General features: G+C 45.9%; 2 protein-coding genes across 2 annotated transcripts in view; both read left to right on the top strand.

Annotated features, from left to right (window-relative positions):
* The first annotated feature begins 376 nt into the window (after positions 1-376).
* On the top strand, positions 377-6,448 carry URM1 (ubiquitin related modifier 1). The gene is made up of 5 exons (XM_078865530.1): positions 377-473; positions 2,480-2,550; positions 3,511-3,592; positions 4,181-4,229; positions 5,511-6,448. Exons 1-5 carry the CDS (start codon positions 439-441, stop codon positions 5,577-5,579), a joined length of 306 nt encoding a protein of 101 aa, XP_078721656.1. The 5' UTR covers positions 377-438; the 3' UTR covers positions 5,580-6,448.
* A 3,355-nt stretch (positions 6,449-9,803) lies between these two features.
* The window catches only part of LOC144937920 (protein Niban 2-like), a 46,949-nt gene continuing 33,657 nt past the window's right edge, over positions 9,804-23,095 (top strand). Inside the window, exon 1 of the mRNA XM_078865529.1 lies at positions 9,804-9,984. Coding sequence (XP_078721655.1) covers positions 9,927-9,984 — 58 coding nt within the window. The 5' untranslated portion in view covers positions 9,804-9,926. The remainder of the gene's footprint in view (positions 9,985-23,095) is intronic.

Genomic DNA, 23,095 nt, shown 5'->3' with positions numbered 1-23,095 from the left:
TAAAACATAATAAAATACAAATAAAAAACATTTGTATTTCGGTAAAGTCACGTAGAAGGGAAATAATAAAATATTAAAAATAAAACATAATAAAATACAAATAAAAAACATTTGTATTTTAGGTTTTATTTTTATTATTTTATTATTTCACTTCTACGTGACTTTACCAAAATAACCAAGAAGATAAAAACATAATAAAATACAAAGAAAAAACATTTGTATTTTAGGTTTTATTTTTATTATTTTATTATTTCCCTTCTACGTGACTTTACCGAAAGAACCAAGAAGATGAATCCCTGCAGTCACGAAAGCTTTAAATCGAAAAATAAAATCTTTGTCTTTGCCGAGATGATTGACGTTTGCGTTCGTCTGGCAGGCATCGCGCTGGGCACCCCCTCCACCACGCCCCCGATCCCAGGCGGGGTCCTTGCAGCAGCAATGGCCGCGCCCATCTCGCTCAACGTGGAGTTCGGGTGAGTTAGCGGCGGGGAGGTGGTGGCTGGTTTGCATCGCCTGAAATGTTTCGTAATTTATGCCGCAGAATAAAACGTTTCGACTTTGCTAATGTGAGAATAATTTACATGTAGTGATTAGTCTGAACGCCCCCCTACCCTCGCCCCCATCCTAGGCTTTGTTTACTTTAAATTCAAACCAGGCCTCGCCACGGTTTCAATGAAATCAAATGAGAGCCGAGATTATCATCAACTCAAATATAAAAGCACAGTCATATGAGCTGTGATATGTTCAGAGCCTGGACCTTTGCGTAGTTCACACCACGCCAATCCGCTGCTGGATATAGGTTGGTCGGCGCGCGTCGTGTTGACCAAAGGGGCCGTCCATAAATGACGTCACGCGATTTTTTACCCCCCCCCCTTGTCACACGGCGTCACAAAAAGTCAAACCCCCCTCAGATATGACGTCACAAAGCTCTGCCCGCCCCCCCCCCAAAACCATATTTCTAATAAAAAAAACATGCTTCAAATCACTTTAAACTATTGTCATTGTAGTGCGTATTTAATGTGACGCTGCACTCTGATGTTGTAGGAGAAAACATTAAAAAGGAGGCGTTGGAAAGCTGAAATTTTGCATAAAATTCACTTGGGAATATTCAACGTCTAACTAAAACTGCAGATGTTCAGAATATTGCATTGAAATTTTCTTATAATTATAGAATATTAAAAGTAATTATAACTATAAAATACTTAACTTTGTAGTATAACGAAGCAAAATGGAGAGTACAATTATAACAATCACATTCATTTCACAGAATGAAAAGCCCTGGTAGAATCATTAGAATCAAAATGTTTAACAATCATTAAAAAAAGTATGCTTCTACATTCTCCCATGGAGAAGCAAAATGCTACTTCATTGAATAAATAAAAAGTGACCTTTGTAAATTAAAATAATCAAATAGTTAATAGTGAAAATTAATCAAAATTAGTGTTATAACAATTATATTTGATTCATATTTATTTAAAGTTGCGCATTTTTACGTGATGTCACATTTCTAAACCCCCCCTCCCCCCCTCGTCACACATCGTCACAAATGTCTGACCCCCCCCCCTTCGGTGCGTGACGTCATTTATGGACGGCCCCATACTTCACGCTGGTCGATGCGGATTTGTGAGGGCGAGCGGCGTAGACGTGGGAGCATAAAACGACAGTACAGTACTGTGCAACAATGCATGTTGCGCCACTGCCCTTTGCTGCCCACCACGTATCCCCGCAGCCTATACCAACCTGGTGTGCATGGGACAGTTGTCAATATCAAGCCCGCTTAGCTTGGAGAGATGTGATGAGACCGGCCGAATTAAAAAGGGATAGTGACTCCATACTCTTTGGTTCTTTCGGTAAAGTCACGTAAGTATAAAAATAAAATAAATCACGACGTTTCGGGCGCAACACAAGCGTCCCACCTGATGACGGACGCTTGTGTTGCGCCCGAAACGTCGTGATTTATTAAATTTTTTATACCTACGTGACTTCACCGAAAGATTCCTGCAGTCACGAAAGCTTCAAATCAAGGGATAGTGACTGTGATGGCTAAAACAACAGCAGGAGTTTTAAACAGCGGTTGTAAGTCAATACTATAATCTTGTCGCCATACGTGGCAATCTTGTCGGGTTGGTGGATGGTTAATTACAAGGAGTTGGGCATACATCTGCTCAGTGGCCTAACCCAAAAACAAATATGGATCATTGATTATATTGCTGATGAAAACCTATCTATTAGGTTAACGGTAAGCGTGGTATGGTAATAATTATCTATTGATGGTAAGAATGGTATATTAATGTTAATCGTGTTGTGATGACGGTAAAGATTGTTGGAATGATGGTTAAGGTGCTGTGATGATGGCTCATAGTTTTATAATTATGGTGAGAGTATTGTAATTATGGAAACCGTGATGTATGGTAGCACTGCTGCAGTGATGGCAAGAGTGTAGTGACAGTAGCAGGCCTTGCTGAATGTCTGTTTACAGCGGTGGTGCCGAGCTGCTGTTTGGTGGCGTCAAGTCCCACAAGGTGGAGCTAAGTCAACAAGAAAAGCCTTGTGAGTCAACGTGGGTCCTTTACAAAGGCACTCCTGTCATTTTACATGTCGGACAGTGTAAAACCAATGTGTACCTAACAACACAAATAATTTTACATGCTTGCACATGCAAATATGTGCCAGTAAACCGCACATGTCTGTGTGCTAAAACATTCATGTGTCAGGACATTTTGTGTGTGGTAGTGTAAACAAATTCTTTTTTGAAGTTGTAATATATTTTGAAATCACTTCGTAAACTGATTGAAACTGATATACAATATTGTCATGAGAGTATGTTATCACAAGAATGAAGCATATGTCTGCATCACTTGTTAAATATGACTGACTTGTTGGGAATTTGAAAAACCAATGTTGCTTGTCCAAAACTACTGTTCATAGAAAAAATATATATAAAATATGTACAGGTCTTACACCTGGCATGAATAAATAATCAAACCTGTGTCTGAAATTGCAATTCTTTGTAGTATATAATAGTAATTCTTTAGAGCCCTTTGGCTATCCACTGGCCAGGACCGGTTCAGATGGTACATGTCACTGATGTTAGTCGTGGCTGGGAATTCAACTCTGGTGGCCAGGTTTATGACTTCGTCTCCATCCCAGTAAAATAGTCAGGTAAGTGACCATTTTACGACACGACACACTATACATGTTAAATACATTAAATCTCTAATCTACGTCCCTCTTTCCCATGGATACTAAAATTTACGGGACCGCCGTGGTCCACAACAACTCGTGCAATTTGATGTAAGTTTGCAAATGTTGGGAATTGTGCGGCGAAGAACTCCTCTCTGCAAATTTTCTTCATGGAGGAGATGAGTTTTTATCATGATTTTTTTCCATCGATTAGAGGATCCACGAATAGCATCCCCAACGTCAATGCCAATTAGACAATTTTACCGTAATATTTTTTTAATTTCGTAGGACACATAAGGGGACAATTCTCTGCCGGTGTGTTTGCAGGGGATGTGCGACAGCTGTTGGTGTGGATCCGGACAAACCTCCTTAAGGAGCGGCCAGAGCTCTTCATCCAAGGCGATAACGTGTGAGTGGGGTGTGGGGTTTGGGTTGTGGGTTCTGGTACTCAATACATTACATAAATTTTGTGTAATGGACAGCCCACAGTGATTTTTTTTGTATTAGTTCTACTGATCATATCTGGATTCGAATTAATGACGTCCGTTTCGCCAAGATGGTGGTATTAGGTGCGTTTAGGGTGACACGAAAACTTGTTATAGATGGGACCCGAGAAGGGTACTGTCTCCCACATTATTGCATTACATGGGTATTACATGTACATGCAAAAAAGAACATCTTTTGAACAAAATAAAGTTTCACCTTATGTCAGAGAGCCTGGGACACAGTATAGGTGTGTGTATCTGCAAAATAAGCACTCTTTGTTTTGTTGGGGTTGCATCTTCCTTTAATAATGGCCCTGTTGGAGATGCTGTGGTTGAATTTGAATTAATAATGCCAGCAGAGACACATATGAGCAAGCTGACCACTAGGACCAGAAGGCTGTGCCCATGTATTTGTTAGTGCATTGTGCTGTAAGTTAGTGCTTGTGCTGACATTGCTGTGTGGATTGATGGTGGTGCTTGCTGCTGACTGGTCGCTGGTCTGTATTGCACAGGCGGCCAGGGATTCTCGTGCTGATTAATGATGCCGACTGGGAACTGCTGGTGAGTGCTCTTATGTAACCATGAAAAAAGGGGCAAGGCAAGTGATAACCGCGAGTATAAACGTCATCACTTATGTTCAAATGGGGCCATTCACAAAAATAAATTCCAAAAGTGTCTGGCACATAAATGCGCTGTACGGTTTGCAATAATACCATCCACACACAGCTTAAAACTGCAATGGTTCTGAAACGGCAAAGAAAATGCACACTCGCTTAGAAGTGTTTGCAGGCGCCTAGGCTGGTGTGTTTTTTACACGGAACTTTTACTTTAGTGACAACAGTTAATGCATTGTTTGTCAAGAAATGGTGAATTATGTCTTGTCAGTTTTATCACTACAGTCTCGTCCCATTACATATTTTTAAGACGTCATCTTCAGAACGCATCAGTGCTTGGAATGCTTTATCGAATGCCAATATCTGGTGCAGTAGGCGGGCAATTTTCGTGATGCTTATGTGAATGCAATTTCAGGGCACAATAGAATATTGAACACTATAATACTCGGTCAATATCATTGACTTGAATGAAGATAATTCCATACATTTGAATTTTTCATTTAGTCTTCATAGATTGGGTTGTTATGAAAACTGCCCAAATGGCACTATTGCAGTATTCACTTAATTTGGCTGCCAGCCTGTGTTTCTGTCATGTAAACATAAATAATTGTCATTTTAATCCATGAGACCCTGTGGATTTTTCCCTTCACAAAAAGGCATAAAATGTGTGTATTTTTTACCCATAGTGATACATTTATCTTGTAATTTCCCCCCAATTCCATCCCGATTGTGCTATACATGCCATATTATGAGATTAAGGATCCGTTCATACTTCTTGCAGAGTTGTACAAACCTTTGTGTTAGGGAATGGTCCACAGATGCTGATGTCACAGAGAATTCCTTTTGAGATCCCTGTACGTGACTTCTGGTCCATACAGTTGAGGCCAGAATTGTCCCCCCTGTTCTGCATATGAGAGAGTATTGTTTGTCGTATGAGCTGGAATTTCGTGAAAATAAGTGCAGCACCAAATTTGATTTGTGCATTCATTGGTGACCAAGCTGAGATAATCAACTCGCTACGCTTGAGGGGACCCAGTTTAATTACAGGTGGCTGCCTGGAATTAAACCCAGGTCCTCAGTGGTGCCAGCTCAGCACTCTGCCTGTTGAGCCACTTAGCCACCTCAGAAGTGCATGTTTATATCTTCACGTTTCACTGCATTCTCAGACTTTGTCATGGTTGTACCGAGGCGAGGTGTGTGTGTGTGTGCGTGCGCGCATATGTTACAGGGGGAGTTGGACTATAAGCTGGTGGACCAGGATACTGTCGTGTTCATCTCCACACTGCACGGGGGTTGAGTCGCCTACGCCAATAGCACAGCAGTAAAGATCACGGAGGAGCTTGCTTCACATGAGATTCGCGTTTTGTCCGGTCATCCAGAATACATCGACAAGTTTTAGGGGGGAAAAAAAAAAGCTGAAATCAACAAAAAACTAAACCTGAGATGATGCAGCAAAGACGCTGTCACGAACAATTGCACAACAGAAATTCCGAAACACTTTTCACGCACGTGATTCGTATACTCGTGGCAATATGCCGTGTTTGTACATTTTCAGTCGGCTAGCGAAACATTTTGACGAACGTGCCCATTTCATTTCAGCCCCACTGAGCATTCAAGCACACAGTCGAGGTCTGACCACCCTCTGCGCTTCAGCTATTGGAATTTGTGTTGCTGAAACAAGAGCATTATTTCACAATGTATTAATATCAACCAAAGGGTTGCGTGGCAAGCCACACCACCATCATGTCTCTAAAGTACTGGTGGGCTAATTTATGAAGATAGAAAACAAAGCTTTGGGAATTTGGTTATAAAGTTCCCATGCATGACATGGCCTTGACATGGCTGGCTCAATTTGTTTATTTTATGTCGAGCCGAATTAAATTACGGCAGTTACGAATAAAACTGTTTCCCTTGCTGATGTTTACGTAATGTGTGTGGTTCGCTAGCTGGCTTTGCATTGTTTATTTATGGATAAAAAAAAACTCACTGAAGCCTGAATTTTCGGTATTTTGTTGAAACTCGTTTGGACAGCCAACCACTGGAGTGCCTTGAGTAATGGTGCAGGGTGGTGCTTGTTTTGGTGTGTTATTTAGGCAGCGGTGGTGATTGGGGAACAATTACGTTGAGTTTAAGTTAATATAACGCAGCATATTTAAACGAAATAAATCAAGATTTATGTGGTGTTTGAATTTTTTTGTCATGAAAATGTAAACAAAACCGTATTATGATTACACTGAAAATATTAAGAAATACAGTTTTGAATGTCACGAACCTCATGGCAATACATCCTCCCGACAGGCACTTAACAGATTTTAGTTTAAAGTTTGTGCCTTTTTAAAAGTGAGGAATCCATAAAAGAATGTCTGAACTCTAAAGAATGTTCAAGACCATTCCAGCCTCCGGATAAATCAGCAAGACAAACATTTCTTGACCTTGGTAAACAACACGCCCCACAAAACCGCTGCAGGACATTTAAGAAACTGCTTTGTATTTTGATGAAATACAACACTTATCACCAAATAATGTTTTAGTATCGATTTAAAGCTTTCGTGACTGCAGGGATTCATCTTCTTGGTTCTTTCGGTAAAGTCACGTAGAATGGAAATAATAAAATAATAAAAATAAAACAAAATAATTCTCACGACGTGAGAATTATTTTATTTTTTTCTCACGACGTGAGAATTATTTTATGAATGATTCAGACTCTGTTTCCTCGACAGACTTGTTCTCCACCTGAGGACGGCTACTTGCGTTGTGGCCGAAGCGTCGTGAGAATTATTTTATTATGTTTTATTTGTATTATTTTATTATTTCTATTCTACGCGACTTTACCGAAAGAACCAAGAAGAAAAAATAATGTTTTAGTATTTTGGCAGTGCAGTTTTTTCTATTGAATTGCAGTCAAAACAACTGTTGGGGTCAGCTTTGAAAACATTGGAACATTATACCCTGGAATAAGCACTGGAATTTATGTGTATGTCCATTAAAAATGGGTTGCCTCTACATATGTAAATACATTTCTATTTTAATGTATCACCCTTTGTCAATATACCCTTGATGAAGCCCCACACCCCCATTGTCTTGGCAGTTATGGGGCTTATTCGATCATACTTCACGCTGGTTGGAGTGGGTTGTGACCCCTGACCCGCTCTTGACAGCGCTCGTCACTGATGTTAGTCATGGCCAGGAATCGAACCCGGCTCACCAGGTTTATAACATTGTAACTGGTCTCCCACGGTATGATTATACAATTTGGCCGATATTGGCACGCCACTTTCTCGATAGGCATTCGTGTTGAATTGGCTGAGGATTTAAATGCATTTTTATAGAGGTGAAATCACTTGCATCGCTCTCCATGTCGTCAGATCTTGGGAGCTAATCAGTCTGGCGCCTCGTGCTTGTATGGGACCATCGCTCTTTGCATGCCACGTTGTCATGTGCGTCTGCCTTGCTCCGCTGCGTTGTGTGGGCAGCAGAGTAGAGTGCATCAAAATTCGTTGTTTAAACTGTACAGCGATTCTCTGCTTCCACCTCTATGAAACATGCTGTTGGATTATTTGGCTGCTATACGTTTCGACATGATAAGCCACTTCGTTCAGCTAGAATTTGTGGCTAGGTAAAGAAAAACATTTATTATTTTCTTAACCCGCCCCTACTGGACATCTGTGTAAAGGGGCATTATAGCTCATCGGATTCCTCCATTATAAACACATTACTGCGGAGGGAGCTGGTAGGAACGTTGGGTTGCTCGGTCAATGGCCAGGGTCAATGGCCAGGGTCAACGGCGGCGTGGTGTATTCCGCAAATATGCCCGACTGTGAGGGCGGGCACAAGCCGGCGTGAGTAGGTTAAACGTTGAGTTTTATAAGGGCACCACGGGGTGACCAGCCCCTCCCCACCCAGCCCAGCCCCACCCCTCCCACCCAGCCCCACCCAGCCCCTCCCCACCCAGCCCCTCCACACCCAGCCTCACCCTCCCCACCCAGCCCCTCCCTTCACGACGGACGGACGGACACAATAATCCCCTGTGGGCTGGTGTAACCAGGAGGTTCCTACCAGTAAGAGTCCGGTTCTATGCTTCACACCTTCACGATCCCGCACTGGCGAGTATGAGACATCGGTAAATAACTTCCACGGACTGAATGGCATGGAGAAGCCCTCATCCAGCGGTTGATTGACAAAGGGGCTGCACGTGTTCATTCAGGGCGACACGGTGGCGAGATGTTAACTACCTCGCCCGGTATACATGAGGTTATGGGTTCGACCCCGACCCTGGCGCCTGCTGTATATTTGGAGTTTGCATGTTCTCCCCGTGGTTGTGTGGCTTTTCCCGGGTCCTCCGGTTTTCCCTCCACATTTATAGAAACATGCGTTTTAGAGCATTTATCTGCTCTACAATTCCACGTGATAAGCCACTTTATTTGAGCTATCATTTGTGGCCAGGTCGTTTTGAAAACGAGCTACGTAGTTCAGTGGGTTTTGGTAAAATACAAGTATAACCCGTAAAAACAAAGTTTTTCACTATAAATCCTTTATATGCGTGGCGGCTTGAGTCCTCTTGTCCTCTGGCTTGAGATGGCTGCCACCTATGGGTCAGATGATTGCATGGCAGCATTAAGCAATTGGTATTTAAATATAATATTTTTGTCCTAAAAAGTGTAAAATTTTGGAAGAAAATTTCACGAACATTAATTGTCACGCACAACGAGTCTGTGTGGAAAATGTCAGCTCGATTGGATCACGGGAAGTGGGTTAAAAAACGACCGCAAGATTTACACGGTCGTAAGCAAGTAAGCAAGCGAACTTAATATAGAGGATTTAAAAAAATAGCGACCTCCGACGAGCACGTCTGGCTACGTACGGCGATAAACAAATTCTAAATGCATATATAGCGACCTTTAAAACGAGCTGATGGCTCGTTGAGAGCAAGAGTATCTTTTACGTGAGACATTCAACGTCTAAATGACTTTAAATAAACCTAAGCGTGTGCATTATTTTACCAGCGGAAATCTCAATGAAACACAATACTCCGAGGAGTCATGTATTGCGTGGTGTTTGAACAATCGGTTTGATGACGAGGCTTCATGTGGGAGGAAACCGGAGTAAGCTGTGGAAATAAAAACCCAAACACCACGAGGTGTACCACTCAGCCCTGCCAGCTCATGGCCAAGCTCACATCCAACGCCTACAATACCTGCCAAGTCTCCTCTTTGCTCACCTATCTAAAATACTAGTCCGGGCTCAACCCATCTTAGAGGTCGCATTTAGGGTACGTGATTTAAAACAATGCCCACACCTAAATGCTAAACAGCCGAGGCTGTCGCCACAGTTTTCTTTATCGCTTGTCCAGTAAACGTATTTTTAAGTCGACGTGGGATTTTTCTTTGGTCGAGATCCACCATTCTCAAAGCCTCTGCGTTGCACGAGCGTTTGATGAGGATCTGCCCTCGCGAAGCGCTGATTGGCTGAGGCGGGCAGGTAAGGCGAGGCCAGGTGAGAAACTTGAGAGAGACGGAGAGAGGGGGGGGGAAGAGACAAAGCGCGGAGATCATCGCCACGGATCCAGGTCGGCTCGTCGGGCACACGAACGCGACTGTGGCCAAGGGCTTCCTCCCATCAACACCGAGCCCGAAGTCCTGCAGACATGGGAGACGCGCTCTCCACTCAGCTGCTGGACGAGGGCACGCGTAGACTCGTGAACGGTGAGGGAGCGAGACACACCTGGCTACCAGCTTAGCCACGCTGCTTACCTGGCTACCTGTGTACCTGCTTAGTTACACTACCTGCCAGACTCGCTGCGTAGCCACACTGCCTACCTGTGTATCTGTTTATCCACATTGGCTACCTGTTTACCTGCTTAGCCACTGCCTACCTGGATACCTGCTTAGCCACTGCCTACCTGTTTACCTGCTTAGCCACTGCCTACCTGATTACCTGCTTAGCTACTGCCTACCTATTTACCTGCTTAGCCACTGCCTACCTGATTACCTGCTTAGCCACTGCCTACCTGGATACCTGCTTAGCCACTGCCTACCTGGATACCTGCTTAGCCACTGCCTACCTGTTTACCTGCTTAGCCACTGCCTACCTGATTACCTGCTTAGCTACTGCCTACCTATTTACCTGCTTAGCCACTGCCTATCTGATTACCTGCTTAGCCACTGCCTACCTGGATACCTGCTTAGCCACTGCCTACCTGATTACCTGCTTAGCCACTGCTTACCTGTTTACCTGCTTAGCCACTGCCTACCTGATTACCTGCTTAGCTACTGCCTACCTATTTACCTGCTTAGCCACTGCCTACCTGATTACCTGCTTAGCCACTGCTTACCTGTTTACCTGCTTAGCCACTGCCTACCTGATTACCTGCTTAGCCACTGCCTACCTGATTACCTGCTTAGCCACTGCTTACCTGTTTACCTGCTTAGCCACTGACTACCTGGATACCTGCTTAGCCACTGCCTACCTGATTACCTGCTTAGCCACTGCCTACCTGTTTACCTGCTTAGCCACTGCCTACCTGTTTACCTGCTTAGCCACTGCCTACCTGAATACCTGATTAGCCACTACCTACCTGATTACCTGCTTAGCCACTGCCTACCTGTTTACCTGCTTAGCCACTGCCTACCTGATTACCTGCTTAGCCACTGCCTACCTGGATACCTGCTTAGCCACTGCCTACCTGTTTACCTGCTTAGCCACTGCCTACCTGTTTACCTGCTTAGCCACTGCCTACCTGTTTACCTGCTTAGCCACTGCCTACCTGTTTACCTGCTTAGCCACTGACTACCTGGATACCTGCTTAGCCACTGCTTACCTGATTACCTGCTTAGCCACTGCCTACCTGATTACCTGCTTAGCCACTGCCTACTTGTTTACCTGCTTAGCCACTGCCTACCTGTTTACCTGCTTAGCCACTGCCTACCTGGATACCTGCTTAGCCACTGCCTACCTGTTTACCTGCTTAGCCACTGCCTACCTGTTTACCTGCTTAGCCACTGCCTACCTGTTTACCTGCTTAGCCACTGCCTACCTGGATACCTGCTTAGCCACTGCCTACCTGTTTACCTGCTTAGCCACTGCCTACCTGTTTACCTGTTTACCTGCTTAGCCACTGCCTACCTGTTTACCTGCTTAGCCACTGCCTACCTGTTTACCTGCTTAGCCACTGCCTACCTGTTTACCTGCTTAGCCACTGCCTACCTGTTTACCTGCTTAGCCACTGCCTACCTGTTTACCTGCTTAGCCACTGCCTACCTGTTTACCTGCTTAGCCACTGCCTACCTGTTTACCTGCTTAGCCACTACCTACCTGAATACCTGCTTAGCCACTGCCTACCTGTTTACCTGCTTAGCCACTGCCTACCTGTTTACCTGCTTAGCCACTGCCTACCTGTTTACCTGCTTAGCCACTGCCTACCTGTTTACCTGCTTAGCCACTGCCTACCTGTTTACCTGCTTAGCCACTGCCTACCTGGATACCTGCTTAGCCACTGCCTACCTGTTTACCTGCTTAGCCACTGCCTACCTGTTTACCTGCTTAGCCACTGCCTACCTGTTTACCTGCTTAGCCACTGCCTACCTGTTTACCTGCTTAGCCACTGTCTACCTGTTTACCTGCTTAGCCACTGCCTACCTGTTTACCTGCTTAGCCACTGCCTACCTGTTTACCTGCTTAGCCACTGCCTACCTGTTTACCTGCTTAGCCACTGTCTACCTGTTTACCTGCTTAGCCACTGTCTACCTGTTTACCTGCTTAGCCACTGCTTACCTGGATACCTGCTTAGCCACTGCCTACCTGGATACCTGCTTAGCCAATGCCTACCTGTGTACCTGCTTAGCCACATTGGCTACCTGTTTAACTGTTTATCCACTCTTGCTTACCTGGATATCTGCTTAGCCACTGTCTACCTGTGTACTCTGGTTACCCGCTCTTTCCTACGGGACTATCTCGCTTATAGCTTACTGACATCTAGATATATGGCTGTCATGCACCTGCCTACCGTGAGGTTTAGCTAAAGCACATATAGCTGTGTTCTTGCATCCTTGCTAAGCTTGTGAAAGGTGAGCATTCACTTGCCGACTTAATCCATCTCCCTCCTGTCTACCCGACTACCCTCCAGCAGTCGATGTGGTTAGTTTACCCGGGTGCTCTACCAAAACCGGTCTGATTGGTTATTATGCACTCGCCTTGCTACCCAAATCCCTCTGTACGCGTACCCTGTGTTGACGTGTTCCTGCTGCTCTGTTGATATGGCGCAGTGGCACAACGCTACAGCCACTACGTACAACGTGCGCTGCTGTGCAGGAGCAATACACGTGTTGACGCAGCGCGTTTATAAATTGTTAGAAACTGCACAATGGATGGTATTTCGCCTGATATTTAATTCGACGAGTGAAATGGCGTTTGCTTTAAATAAAATAATCGTCGCACGTAAAAGAGTTAATACATTGCATGTATATCTATCATAAGGCAATATACAGTTAAGCTTTAATTCAATAAGCCCATATTTGTGCAGTTATGCAATGAGCTGCAGGCGTTTTGCGGGGTAGGCTGGAGTTCAGCAACATCTATTGTTATACTTTACTTCTACGCTCCCCGCCTTCACCAACCCGCACTGACCAGCGTGGTGAAGTATGGTCATATCACCCCCAGAATCCGCAGTGCGTACGTTCAAATAACCCTCAGAATCCAACAGTGAATTAATTGACACGTCCATATAATTATTCGGATTACGTTAGCGGACCTTTAAACTTTAATCGGTGCCTGTACAGTTGGTGATACCGTTACCGTCGTGAAATCTGTGTATTGTATTCGTCATGATGATGCCGATAATACGAATAATATACAGCGCGTTATCAAATGCACTGCTTAAGGGGACGACCTCCCAACACTGGGTGGTGTTGATGGTGAACCCATCGGATGAAACGCGGAGCTATGAGAACGTGGGGCACGTTGAGCAACGACGAGACACATTCGTAGCGGTGCTCTCCGCCTAGCTGGGGGGGACACTGCCTAGCTGAAGGGGAGTTTGGCAATTGTGTAGATTAGTTACAGAGACACTCAAGACATAGAGCGGCTTTACATTCGGTGTCATTCCCGTGGGGAGCGGTGGCGCAGTGGTTCGCGCACTGCACTGCGAATATTGCGATCCGAGTTTGAATCCCAGCCACGGATGACATGAACCGGTCCACGGACCGCACCAATACTCCCCGCCTCCATCAGCCAGCATTGACCGGCGTGATGAATTATCAGAACAACAGCAAACAAACTGCACGAACGACGCGGTGTGGGGATGAGGTTCATCCAGCAGTGGATTGACAGAGGGCTTATTTTCTAGTCTGAATTATGCTGGACTTGTTCTTTTTTTTTAAATCCAGCTATCCCTTGAACAAAACAACCCCCCCCAGTACACTTCTTTAGTCTTAATTGAATCGTGGTTATCAAAGGAGGCCTTTCCCGAGCGTGCTAACGAGCAGCACTTTGCCCCGAAAGTCTGGCAGTGTACATTCTCCTCCATGAGCCGTGTGAGTACGGCGCTTGATTGCAGAAGCAACATTGCGTCTCTAGTTGGTGTGTGTGTGTTTACCGCCGCAGCTTAATATTACAATATAAACGTTAATTAACATCGTAATAACATTTTGGTATGGACTCCATGGTAAATAGATGTTTTATTTCGATTTAAAGCTTTCGTGACTGCAGGGATTCATCTTCTTGGTTCTTTCGGTAAAGTCACGTAGAAGGGAAGTAATACAATAATAAAAATAAAACATAACAAAATAATTCTCACGACGTTTCGGCCACAACGCAAGCAGCTGTCCTCAGGTGAAGAACAGGTCTGTCGGGGAGACAGCGTCTGAATTCAGACGCTGGTCTTCACCTGAGGACGGCTGCTTGCGTTGTGGCCGAAACGTCGTGAGAATTATTTTATTATGTTTTATTTTTATTATTTTATTACTTCCCTTCTACGTGACTTTACCGAAAGAACCAAGAAGATGTTTTGTTGTAAAAGTTGTCTTGTGTGATGGTCGCTTATCTTGCTACTGCATTATTATTTTATATTTATTGTGGAATTTCTTTGCAATGTTAAAGGTGAGCTCTAAATCCTCAGGGTGTGCTTAATACTTTTATCCCAAATGAACACACACACAGCGCGCGTGTGTGTACTTGGACCAGAAACTTCCCGAGTTATTTTAATGGCATGGCTCACTGCTCTGTTTGTTACTCACCATCAAAGGGCATTGCTCAACATTCGCAGAGGAAAATGAAAACATGACTCAAATGTGCCACTCATGCTGTTTCTTTGAATTATCACACGAAAAAAAAAACAGCCTATGTTTGCCAACATTAGAATGACCTAACTAGCACTACATTCCAAACTATGAAAACACTTTTATGGAGACGTTCAGTACGTATGTTACGCGACAACCCGGTTAAATTACACTCCTCCACATTATTGGCGCAAGCACAAAAACACAACTTAAAAATATAGGATGTAACCATTATAGGCGTTAAACTGCAGTAGCTCATAGCACCCACGATGATTGGCCTTCCGTCTGTTTTATTGGGATCTATAAAATACCTCTGTCGGCATATTTACATATACCCATCTCCCCAGCAGCAGGGAATAAAACAAGCATTGTAAATAGCCCTTTATCGCCAGCTCTGTGCAGCGCCAGGGATTTTGTTTTTAAAGGCGTTTGTGCAGGGTTTTGCTGACCATCAAAGCGAGTTTCTAATCGCCCACATGACAAGTGTAATGTGAGCAGCAACAGGTTAAACAAAAACAACAAGATGCTGTAATGGCAGTGGTGAGCGCACACATAACAACGCGTTCGTCATTAACACTGCATCTCAAGAGATATTGTTTTTGCAAATAGCGTTTGAGGCAGTGGCCGTTCTTGAAATTATAGTTGCTGCTCGGCATCTGATCATAGAAAAGTGTCCATATGTCTGTAACTTCAACATTCTTCATATCAACTACTCCCCCACTCCCCCCCTAACAAAAATTAAAACCTCAGAAAACGAATGTGCTTCGTTATAACCGAGCGTGATCTCGAACTTTAAGTCCACATATCTGCCCCTATTTTCCCACCGTTCGCCTGTTATAGTGTAACCGCTTATTTGCATTGCTAGCGACGGTTGTTACGAGTTTTGCTTTGAACAATAGTTAATTTGTTTTTCATCAAAACGTAACGACGGTCAAATCAATGGCACCCAGAGGAATCTCAAACGGTCAGGGGAGAGTCTCTATTGCCTCTCTTATTGTACTTGTCATGATGATGTCAATAGGCTGTGGTCGTTTCCCATGCAATCGTTGGGCAGCGTGACTGACCAAACAGGTTGGCCATGGAATGCGCCCTCCTGCAACCATTTCAGACGGCAACTCGCACAGACGAATTGAGTTTTCACCTCTGCAGTGTCGTTAATAGGGCATTGAGTCCGTGTGCCTCTGGTGCTATTGTGTGGCCATGAAATCACATGATTGTACGGGACTTCATTGTCACAAACTCGGGCGTTCTAGTATGCGCTGGAATTTGTTTCAAATCTGTTGCACAAATGTGAGCGCACAGTAGTTTGAGGTTTAAGCACATTTGCACTCTAGTGACGAAGTGATAACCACCTATACTTTATGTTCTTAAGTGTTGTCTTAATTTAGACATTGGAGTGCTCCCGATTGGATGCATTAATGACGTTTTACTTTTGCCGCTGTAAAAAAACGTCCTAATACTTCACAGGCCAATGCCATGTTTTGTTAACATATTTAACAACTGCATTTTGAAATCGGTTGCGTGTGCAATAGAAACAGTCAAAATAACTTTTGACTTGGTAAATACACTGTAAAACATTAACACAGCAGACATTGCATTTGTAAACATAATAACCACTTACATCTGCTAAAGATTGGAAGGCTTTGCGTTCATATGTAAAGTCCCCAAAGTGGTGTTATTTGCACTTAAGACAAATGTGATGCTCATTAGGCATGGCCCTTCCAGTGGCTTCTGAGTGGCGGTCATCACGCGGCTTTGTATCTCTCGGGCACTTGTCTGGAGCAAAGGCACAGATCCCCTGTAGCCTTAACATTATTTTTGGGGCAGTGCTGTTCACGAATAGCACCTATGAAGGACGTAACGGCACACGAAGGGTGTGGTGTGGCCAGCAACCACGCTTTGTCTCCCCAGTTACGTTGTTAAAGTACCTCGCCTGGAATACAGGAGGTCGTCGGTTCGATCCCGACCCTGACGCCTGCATATTTGGAGTTTGAATGTTCTCCCCCGTGTTTGCGTGGATTTTTTCCGAGTTCCCCCTCCACATTTAGAAACGTGCTGTTTAGAGGATTTGGCTGATACAAATTTCCACCTGATAGGCCACTTCGTTGAGCTATCATTGGTGGCCAGGTGGCTTCTGAAAAAAACACATCTATATAGCTCACTGAGCCTTACCTGGTAAAATAAAAAAAAGTTGTATCGTTTGTAATAGTTTAGATTTACACACCGCACCAGGTACTCATTTGATGCCGAGCCGACCTAAGGGATGGCCCAGGAATCGTTGCAGATAATCGCCAGTGGTTATATTGGTGGCCGTGAGCGGACACCGAACTCCGCGGTTTACCGAATTGCAACTTCGCTCGCCCTCTCTGCCTTGGCCACGGCGGCGTGGTGGTGGTGGTGGAGGAGGAGGAATCGAAGCGCCGTGTGAACGCGTCGCCACGGACGATGTTGGCAGCTAACCGTCGTCAAGGGGGGGTGGTGGCTTCTCTCTTTGACTGCGCGCAGGCAAAACTAAGCCAGCCGGTGTCCGTTTACGGGCACTGTAGAATTGTGTTGCGTGTCCGGCAAACGACGCTGGCCTGCCTCGTCCCCCGCAGTCGTCGCAGTTGGATGGAAGCTGCTGGCGCGACTGTGGGGACGAGAGAGTGGCGTTGGGGAAGGGGGAGTGAGAGCCAGGGTCTCGATGGGGGGTGGTGGTGGAAGTTCAAAACGAGGCGATGTCCATTGGGCCCCTCGTGTGCACCACAGGCGCTGGTTTAGAGAGGTGAAATTTCGGCCATGGGAATCGAATTGGGGTCGCTGGGTTTGTAGCGCAGCGCGCTAACCACTACACCACCGCTCTCCAGCACACACAGCGTGCTAACCACTGCACCACCGCTCCCCCAGCACACACAGCGCGCTAACCACTGCACCACCACTCCCCAACACACAAAGCGCGCTAACCACTACACTACCGCTCCCCAACACATACACAGCGCGCTAACCACTACACCACCGCTCCCCAACACACACACAGCGCGCTAACCACTACACCACCGCTCCCCAACACACACACAGCGCGCTAACCACTGCACCACCACTCCCCAACACACACAGTGCTAACCACTACACCACCGCTCCCCAACACACACACAGCGCGCTAACCACTACACCACCGCTCCCCAGCACACACAGCGCGCTAACCACTGCACCACCGCTCCCCAACACACACACAGCGCGCTAACCACTACACCACCGCTCCCCACACACACACACAGCGCGCTAACCACTACACCACCGCTCCCCACACACACACAGCGCGCTAACCACTGCACCACCGCTCCCCCAACACACACAGCGCGCTAACCACTACACCACCACTCCCCAACACACACACAGCGCGCTAACCACTACACTTCCGCTCCCCAACATACACACAGCGCGCTAACCACTACACTACCGCTCCCCAGCACACACAGTGCGCTAACCACTGCACCACCGCTCCCCCAACACACACAGCGCGCTAACCACTACACCACCACTCCCCAACACACACACAGCGCGCTAACCACTACACCACCACTCCCCAACACACACACAGCGCGCTAACCACTACACTACCGCTCCCCAACATACACACAGCGCGCTAACCACTACACTACCGCTCCCCAGCACACACAGTGCGCTAACCACTGCACCACCGCTCCCAAACACACACACAGCGCGCTAACCACTACACTACCGCTCCCCAACACACACAGCGCTAACCACTACACCACCGCTCCCCAGCACACACACACAGCGCTAACCACTACACCACCGCTCTCCAACACACACACACAGCGGGCTAACCACTACACCACCACTCCCCAACACACACAGCGCGCTAACCACTACACCACCGCTCCCCAACACACACACAGCGCGCTAACCACTGCACCACTGCTCCCCAACACACACACACAGTGCGCTAACCACTACACCACCGCTCCCCAACACACACACAGTGCGCTAACCACTACACCACCGCACCCCAACACACACACACAGCGCGCTAACCACTACACCACCGCTCCCCAACACACACACAGCGCGCTAACCACTGCACCACTGCTCCCCAACACACACACACAGTGCGCTAACCACTACACCACCGCTCCCCAACACACACACAGTGCGCTAACCACTACACCACCGCACCCCAACACACACACACAGCGCGCTAACCACTACACCACCGCTCCCCAACACACACACAGACTTCACGGGCTATATTGCCTCCTTGCCTGTGACTGTTTCCGTCGAGCCAAATATGTTGCTCAAAACTGCAATTATATTCCGCAGAACCGCTGCTCACACCATACCATTCCCACTTTGCATCTCGTTATTGTCAAGTTCTTGTGCATGGCCACATTTTGTTGCATTTTAAAATACGGTATTTAAAACCACCCGTCTTAAACGTAAAGTTTATATTTGTTACCGGCTGTTGTCCGTGTGGAGGCTTCTCCTCCTCAAAATATAACCAACTGGTTCGTACTGAAGCAAATGCCGTATTATGATCAACACAATTTCACATGCACTTTTAATTTGCCATATTTCATTTCATAAATGTAGCCTTCGTGACTCGGTTGAATGTGTGCGCTAACCAAATGACGTCTCGGGTTCACTGAGCAGGTGCATTTTCACTGGGTCTCGGTGTGGTCACTGTTTGCCTGCAATGTTCCCAGTTTAACGTTGCAGCAATGAAGGGAACTCCTCGTGTTTGCGTTAGACGATTAGAGCAATAAGCCTTCAAAACATGGAAACCAATACATTATACACTCGTTCTGTTTGCACATCAAACAATATTTTATATTTATTGGAAACGAATAAAAAAAACATGAATAATGGTAACAACAGAAGTACAGCAGCAATTGTAGGTGATGTTGGATTAAGAATGAACTTTTATTAAGATGGGTCAGGATGGTGATCAGGATCTGATTAAGTGATGAAGTTAAATTTGTATATGGCCCTTTGCAAATCCACTGCTGTAAGAAGACCTCACCACATTATGGTGGCTGCTTGACCATTATTTGCCATGCTGCTTAGGGCAGGTTAAAGGGCAGGGGTGGAGAACCGGTTCGGCTATCACCGCTGATGTAAGCCGTGCTCAGGAATCGAACTCGGGTTTCCGAGTTTACAGTGCAGTGCACTCAGCGCCATCCTGCGATGTCAGATCATGATGGTAATTTTGGATGGGGGCGAGAGTTTTCTGGAGAGCCAGTAGATTAATGTTGGTAGACACAAGCACAACTTGTTATAATAAATGTAAATTCACATTTGCAAACCCGCCACCCCCTTCCATTTTGCCACTTAAACCACCCCATACATCCTCAAGGGTTGTCTAACCAAGTAGGAGGCAAACAGACAAAGCTGACTAATATGTTCAGCAGTACGAAAAGTCGGGTGATATGTCAGGGCATGCAAAGAATGAAGCCGCAGGCTTCTTCTGAACTGTGTGGGGACCCCTTGCTGGACACCGGCTGAAGGCGGTCACTGTGTGGTGGCGACGCTCATCGCTGGTGGGGGGCAGGGGTCCCCGATGACCTTTGACCAGGGGACCCTGTCACTTCTACTTTCATATACGGGGCATGACAATCATCGCGTGTAGCGGCAGGATGGAGCCAGTTTATGCCACTCCGTGAAATATGAGCGATGGCTGAATTTGTCGCTTTTTTTTACATGAAAGCTGCGGCACAGGTTGAATAGAGTAAAGTCATTGGCAAGGGCAGACTCGAGATTCGGGGAGTGACGTTCAAGCTGATGTGTTCACGCTGGCTTGCCAGAGTCAGAAGTGATGTCGCTCATCGGATAGTTTAATATCGTGTGTCACCTTGACAGTACCGGATATGATAGTTTATTTTTTTTCACATGGTGAGAGATAACATGAACAGAAGGTAATGGATTTTAGATGAAAGAAAAACTCACTTGGTCTCCAGTGTAATATTACATTGTAAGGATGAAAAAATACATTCATTTTTTCAAAAACATTGTTTTGAAAGAATTTTGTTTGGCACACACAAAAAAGCCTAAATGTGACATGCATGTCATCAGATGACATTTACAGCGCTGATGGTAGCTCAAGATGTTTTTTTTTTACACAACTATACAGCTGGTATTTTCCTGTAAGGCACAAGAAGAACACACGTGGTGAGATAACATTCGCATACTAAAGACATATCTCAAACTGTTAAGAAAAGTAAGTGGGCTTGGGCAGCACGTGTCGCTGGAAGGGGTGATGGCCAAAGGTCAAAAATCGTGACGGAGTGGCAGCCGAGGAACGGGGAGTGGCAGCCGAGGAACGGGATGCTTCCGAGGGGACATCCAGCGATGAGATGGGATCCATGAAATTGGCTCCCGTGCTGGTGGCCAAATGGATTCGTCACATCGTGGAACCGCGAGAGAAGGATGACTGACGACTTGGAGAGGCCCTCATCTAGGATTGGGTTGACGCGTCGTGACGGTGAAGCTAACGAGTGGGCAGAGGCCAGAAAATAATCCGGTTTTTCTTACGATTTGGTGACACTTCTTTTGGATGTCGTCTTTTTGAAGGCTCTGGCTCTGCAAACCCGCATCATTCCATGTGTGCACGGGCAGTTCCCTCCCACAGGCGGGTTCCTTGCCCCGCGCGATTGAGAGTTCGCGTGATGGCTGGGTGTGCAAGAGCTGGCAAACACACCGACGTCACTTGCAGGGGAGGAACAAAAACAACAACCCTAGACTTAATAGAAAAAAAAACACCCTGGGCTATTTTGTGAGCAAATTAATGTAATTAAAATGTAGACGTGCAAAAGCAAATGTCATGAAACCCCTGGACAAACATTTGCGTGTTGCCTTGTGCTGTGCCCACAGGTGTTTTTTGAGATAGAGTAGAAGAAACGTCATGCAATACTGTATGTGTGCAATCTTGTATACGGCCCCAACAAAGCCATTATTGTCAACCCACTTCTGGATGACGGCCGCCTCACTCTGCAGGTCGTGGTGGATATATCGAACATGCTTCACACGTTGGTGGGTGCGGGTCGGTGAAGGCAGGGTGCATAGACGTGGAAACATAGAAGCACTGTACAACAATGGATTGTTCTGCACTGACAGCCGCTGACCACCAAACAACGTAGCCCCGCAACCACGTGCAACGAACCGACCTTGCATGTGTATGGCTGGTCATCCATCTAAGCACCATCTAGGCTCAACCTTGCTGAGGTTTTTGAGAACTTATGAGATCCCGTGTACATTTCAGAATGTTTTGATCATAGATGCATAGTCATATACAGCACAGTCGTTAGTCAATTGCTGTGTCATAAAATGTTTCTGCACGAGTTATTTTCAATCTCCCCTTGAATGATCTCACTGCACCTCTTCAACTCCACTGGCTTCCCGTTTTCTATCGCTGTCTTTTCAAATACCTGACGCTCATCTCTTCCTCCCTTCATGGCCTTGCCCCACATTATCTTGCCCCTCGCATCTCCTTCCATGTCCCCTCTCGTCATCTTCATTCCCAATCTTCTCTGTCTCTCTCCTCCCTGTGCCCAATCCCGTGTTCGGTCCTTCTCCCTCCTTGCACCCCTCCACTGGAATCAACTTCCCCCGTACATTGAGAAGTCCCCCTCCATAACATCATCCCATCCCTCTCTTAAAGCCTCACCTCTATTGCCCAATATCGTCCCTCCCCTCGTCCCTCCACTCCTTCACGTCTCTCCCCTCGCCTTGTGTGATCTCTAATTGCCCTCTTATCGCTGTCACTCATTCCTCAATCCATGTACGGCCCTGTCAACTACGTCATTCCATTCTATCATCAACTTGTAAGCTATGTCAAGGGCATTGGGTGAAGGTGATCTGTAACTATGGGGCCGTCCATAAATGACGTCACGCAATTTTGGACGATTTTTTACCCCCCCCCACCTCGTCACACGACGTCACAAAAAGTCAGACCCCCCCTCAAATATGACGTCACAAAGCTCTGCCCCCCCCCCCCCAAAATGCTTCAAATCGCTTTAAACTATTGTCATTGTAGTGCGTATTTAATGTGGCGCTGCACTCTGATGTTGTAGGAGAAAACATTTATAAAACATTATATTTAATTAAGTAGAACGTGTTGTCTATATTTATTAGAAGTTGCGCATTTTGATGTGACGTCACATTTCTCAACCCCCCCCCCCCTCGTCACACATCGTCACAAATGTCTGACCCCCCCCCCCCCCCAGGTGCGTGACGTCATTTATGGACGGCCCCTATGAATTAAATTATATTAAGCCTTTGCTCAATGGATGAAGGCCTTCCGACGCTATGTTGGTCATGGGGTCGTGTGTACGTTCATCACTATGTGTCAGTGTGGGTTTGCACTCGTTTTTGATGTTAGCCGTGGCCAATAATTCAGCTGTGTGGAGTGGCTTCGGTTTATAGCGAAGTGTGCTAACCACTGTGCCACAGCTCCTCTCCATATATATTATCTTTTACCGATTGTGTAGCAAGAGTTGTATTTTAATGGCTATAATGGGTTTTTTTTGCAGAATTTAGGTTTTGG

The sequence above is a fragment of the Lampetra fluviatilis genome, chromosome 20 (genome assembly GCF_964198595.1).
Source record: "Lampetra fluviatilis chromosome 20, kcLamFluv1.1, whole genome shotgun sequence".
Lineage (NCBI taxonomy): Eukaryota > Metazoa > Chordata > Hyperoartia > Petromyzontiformes > Petromyzontidae > Lampetra > Lampetra fluviatilis.
Note: the sequence above shows the minus strand (reverse complement) of the source record. Positions and strands in the feature narration are given on the sequence as shown.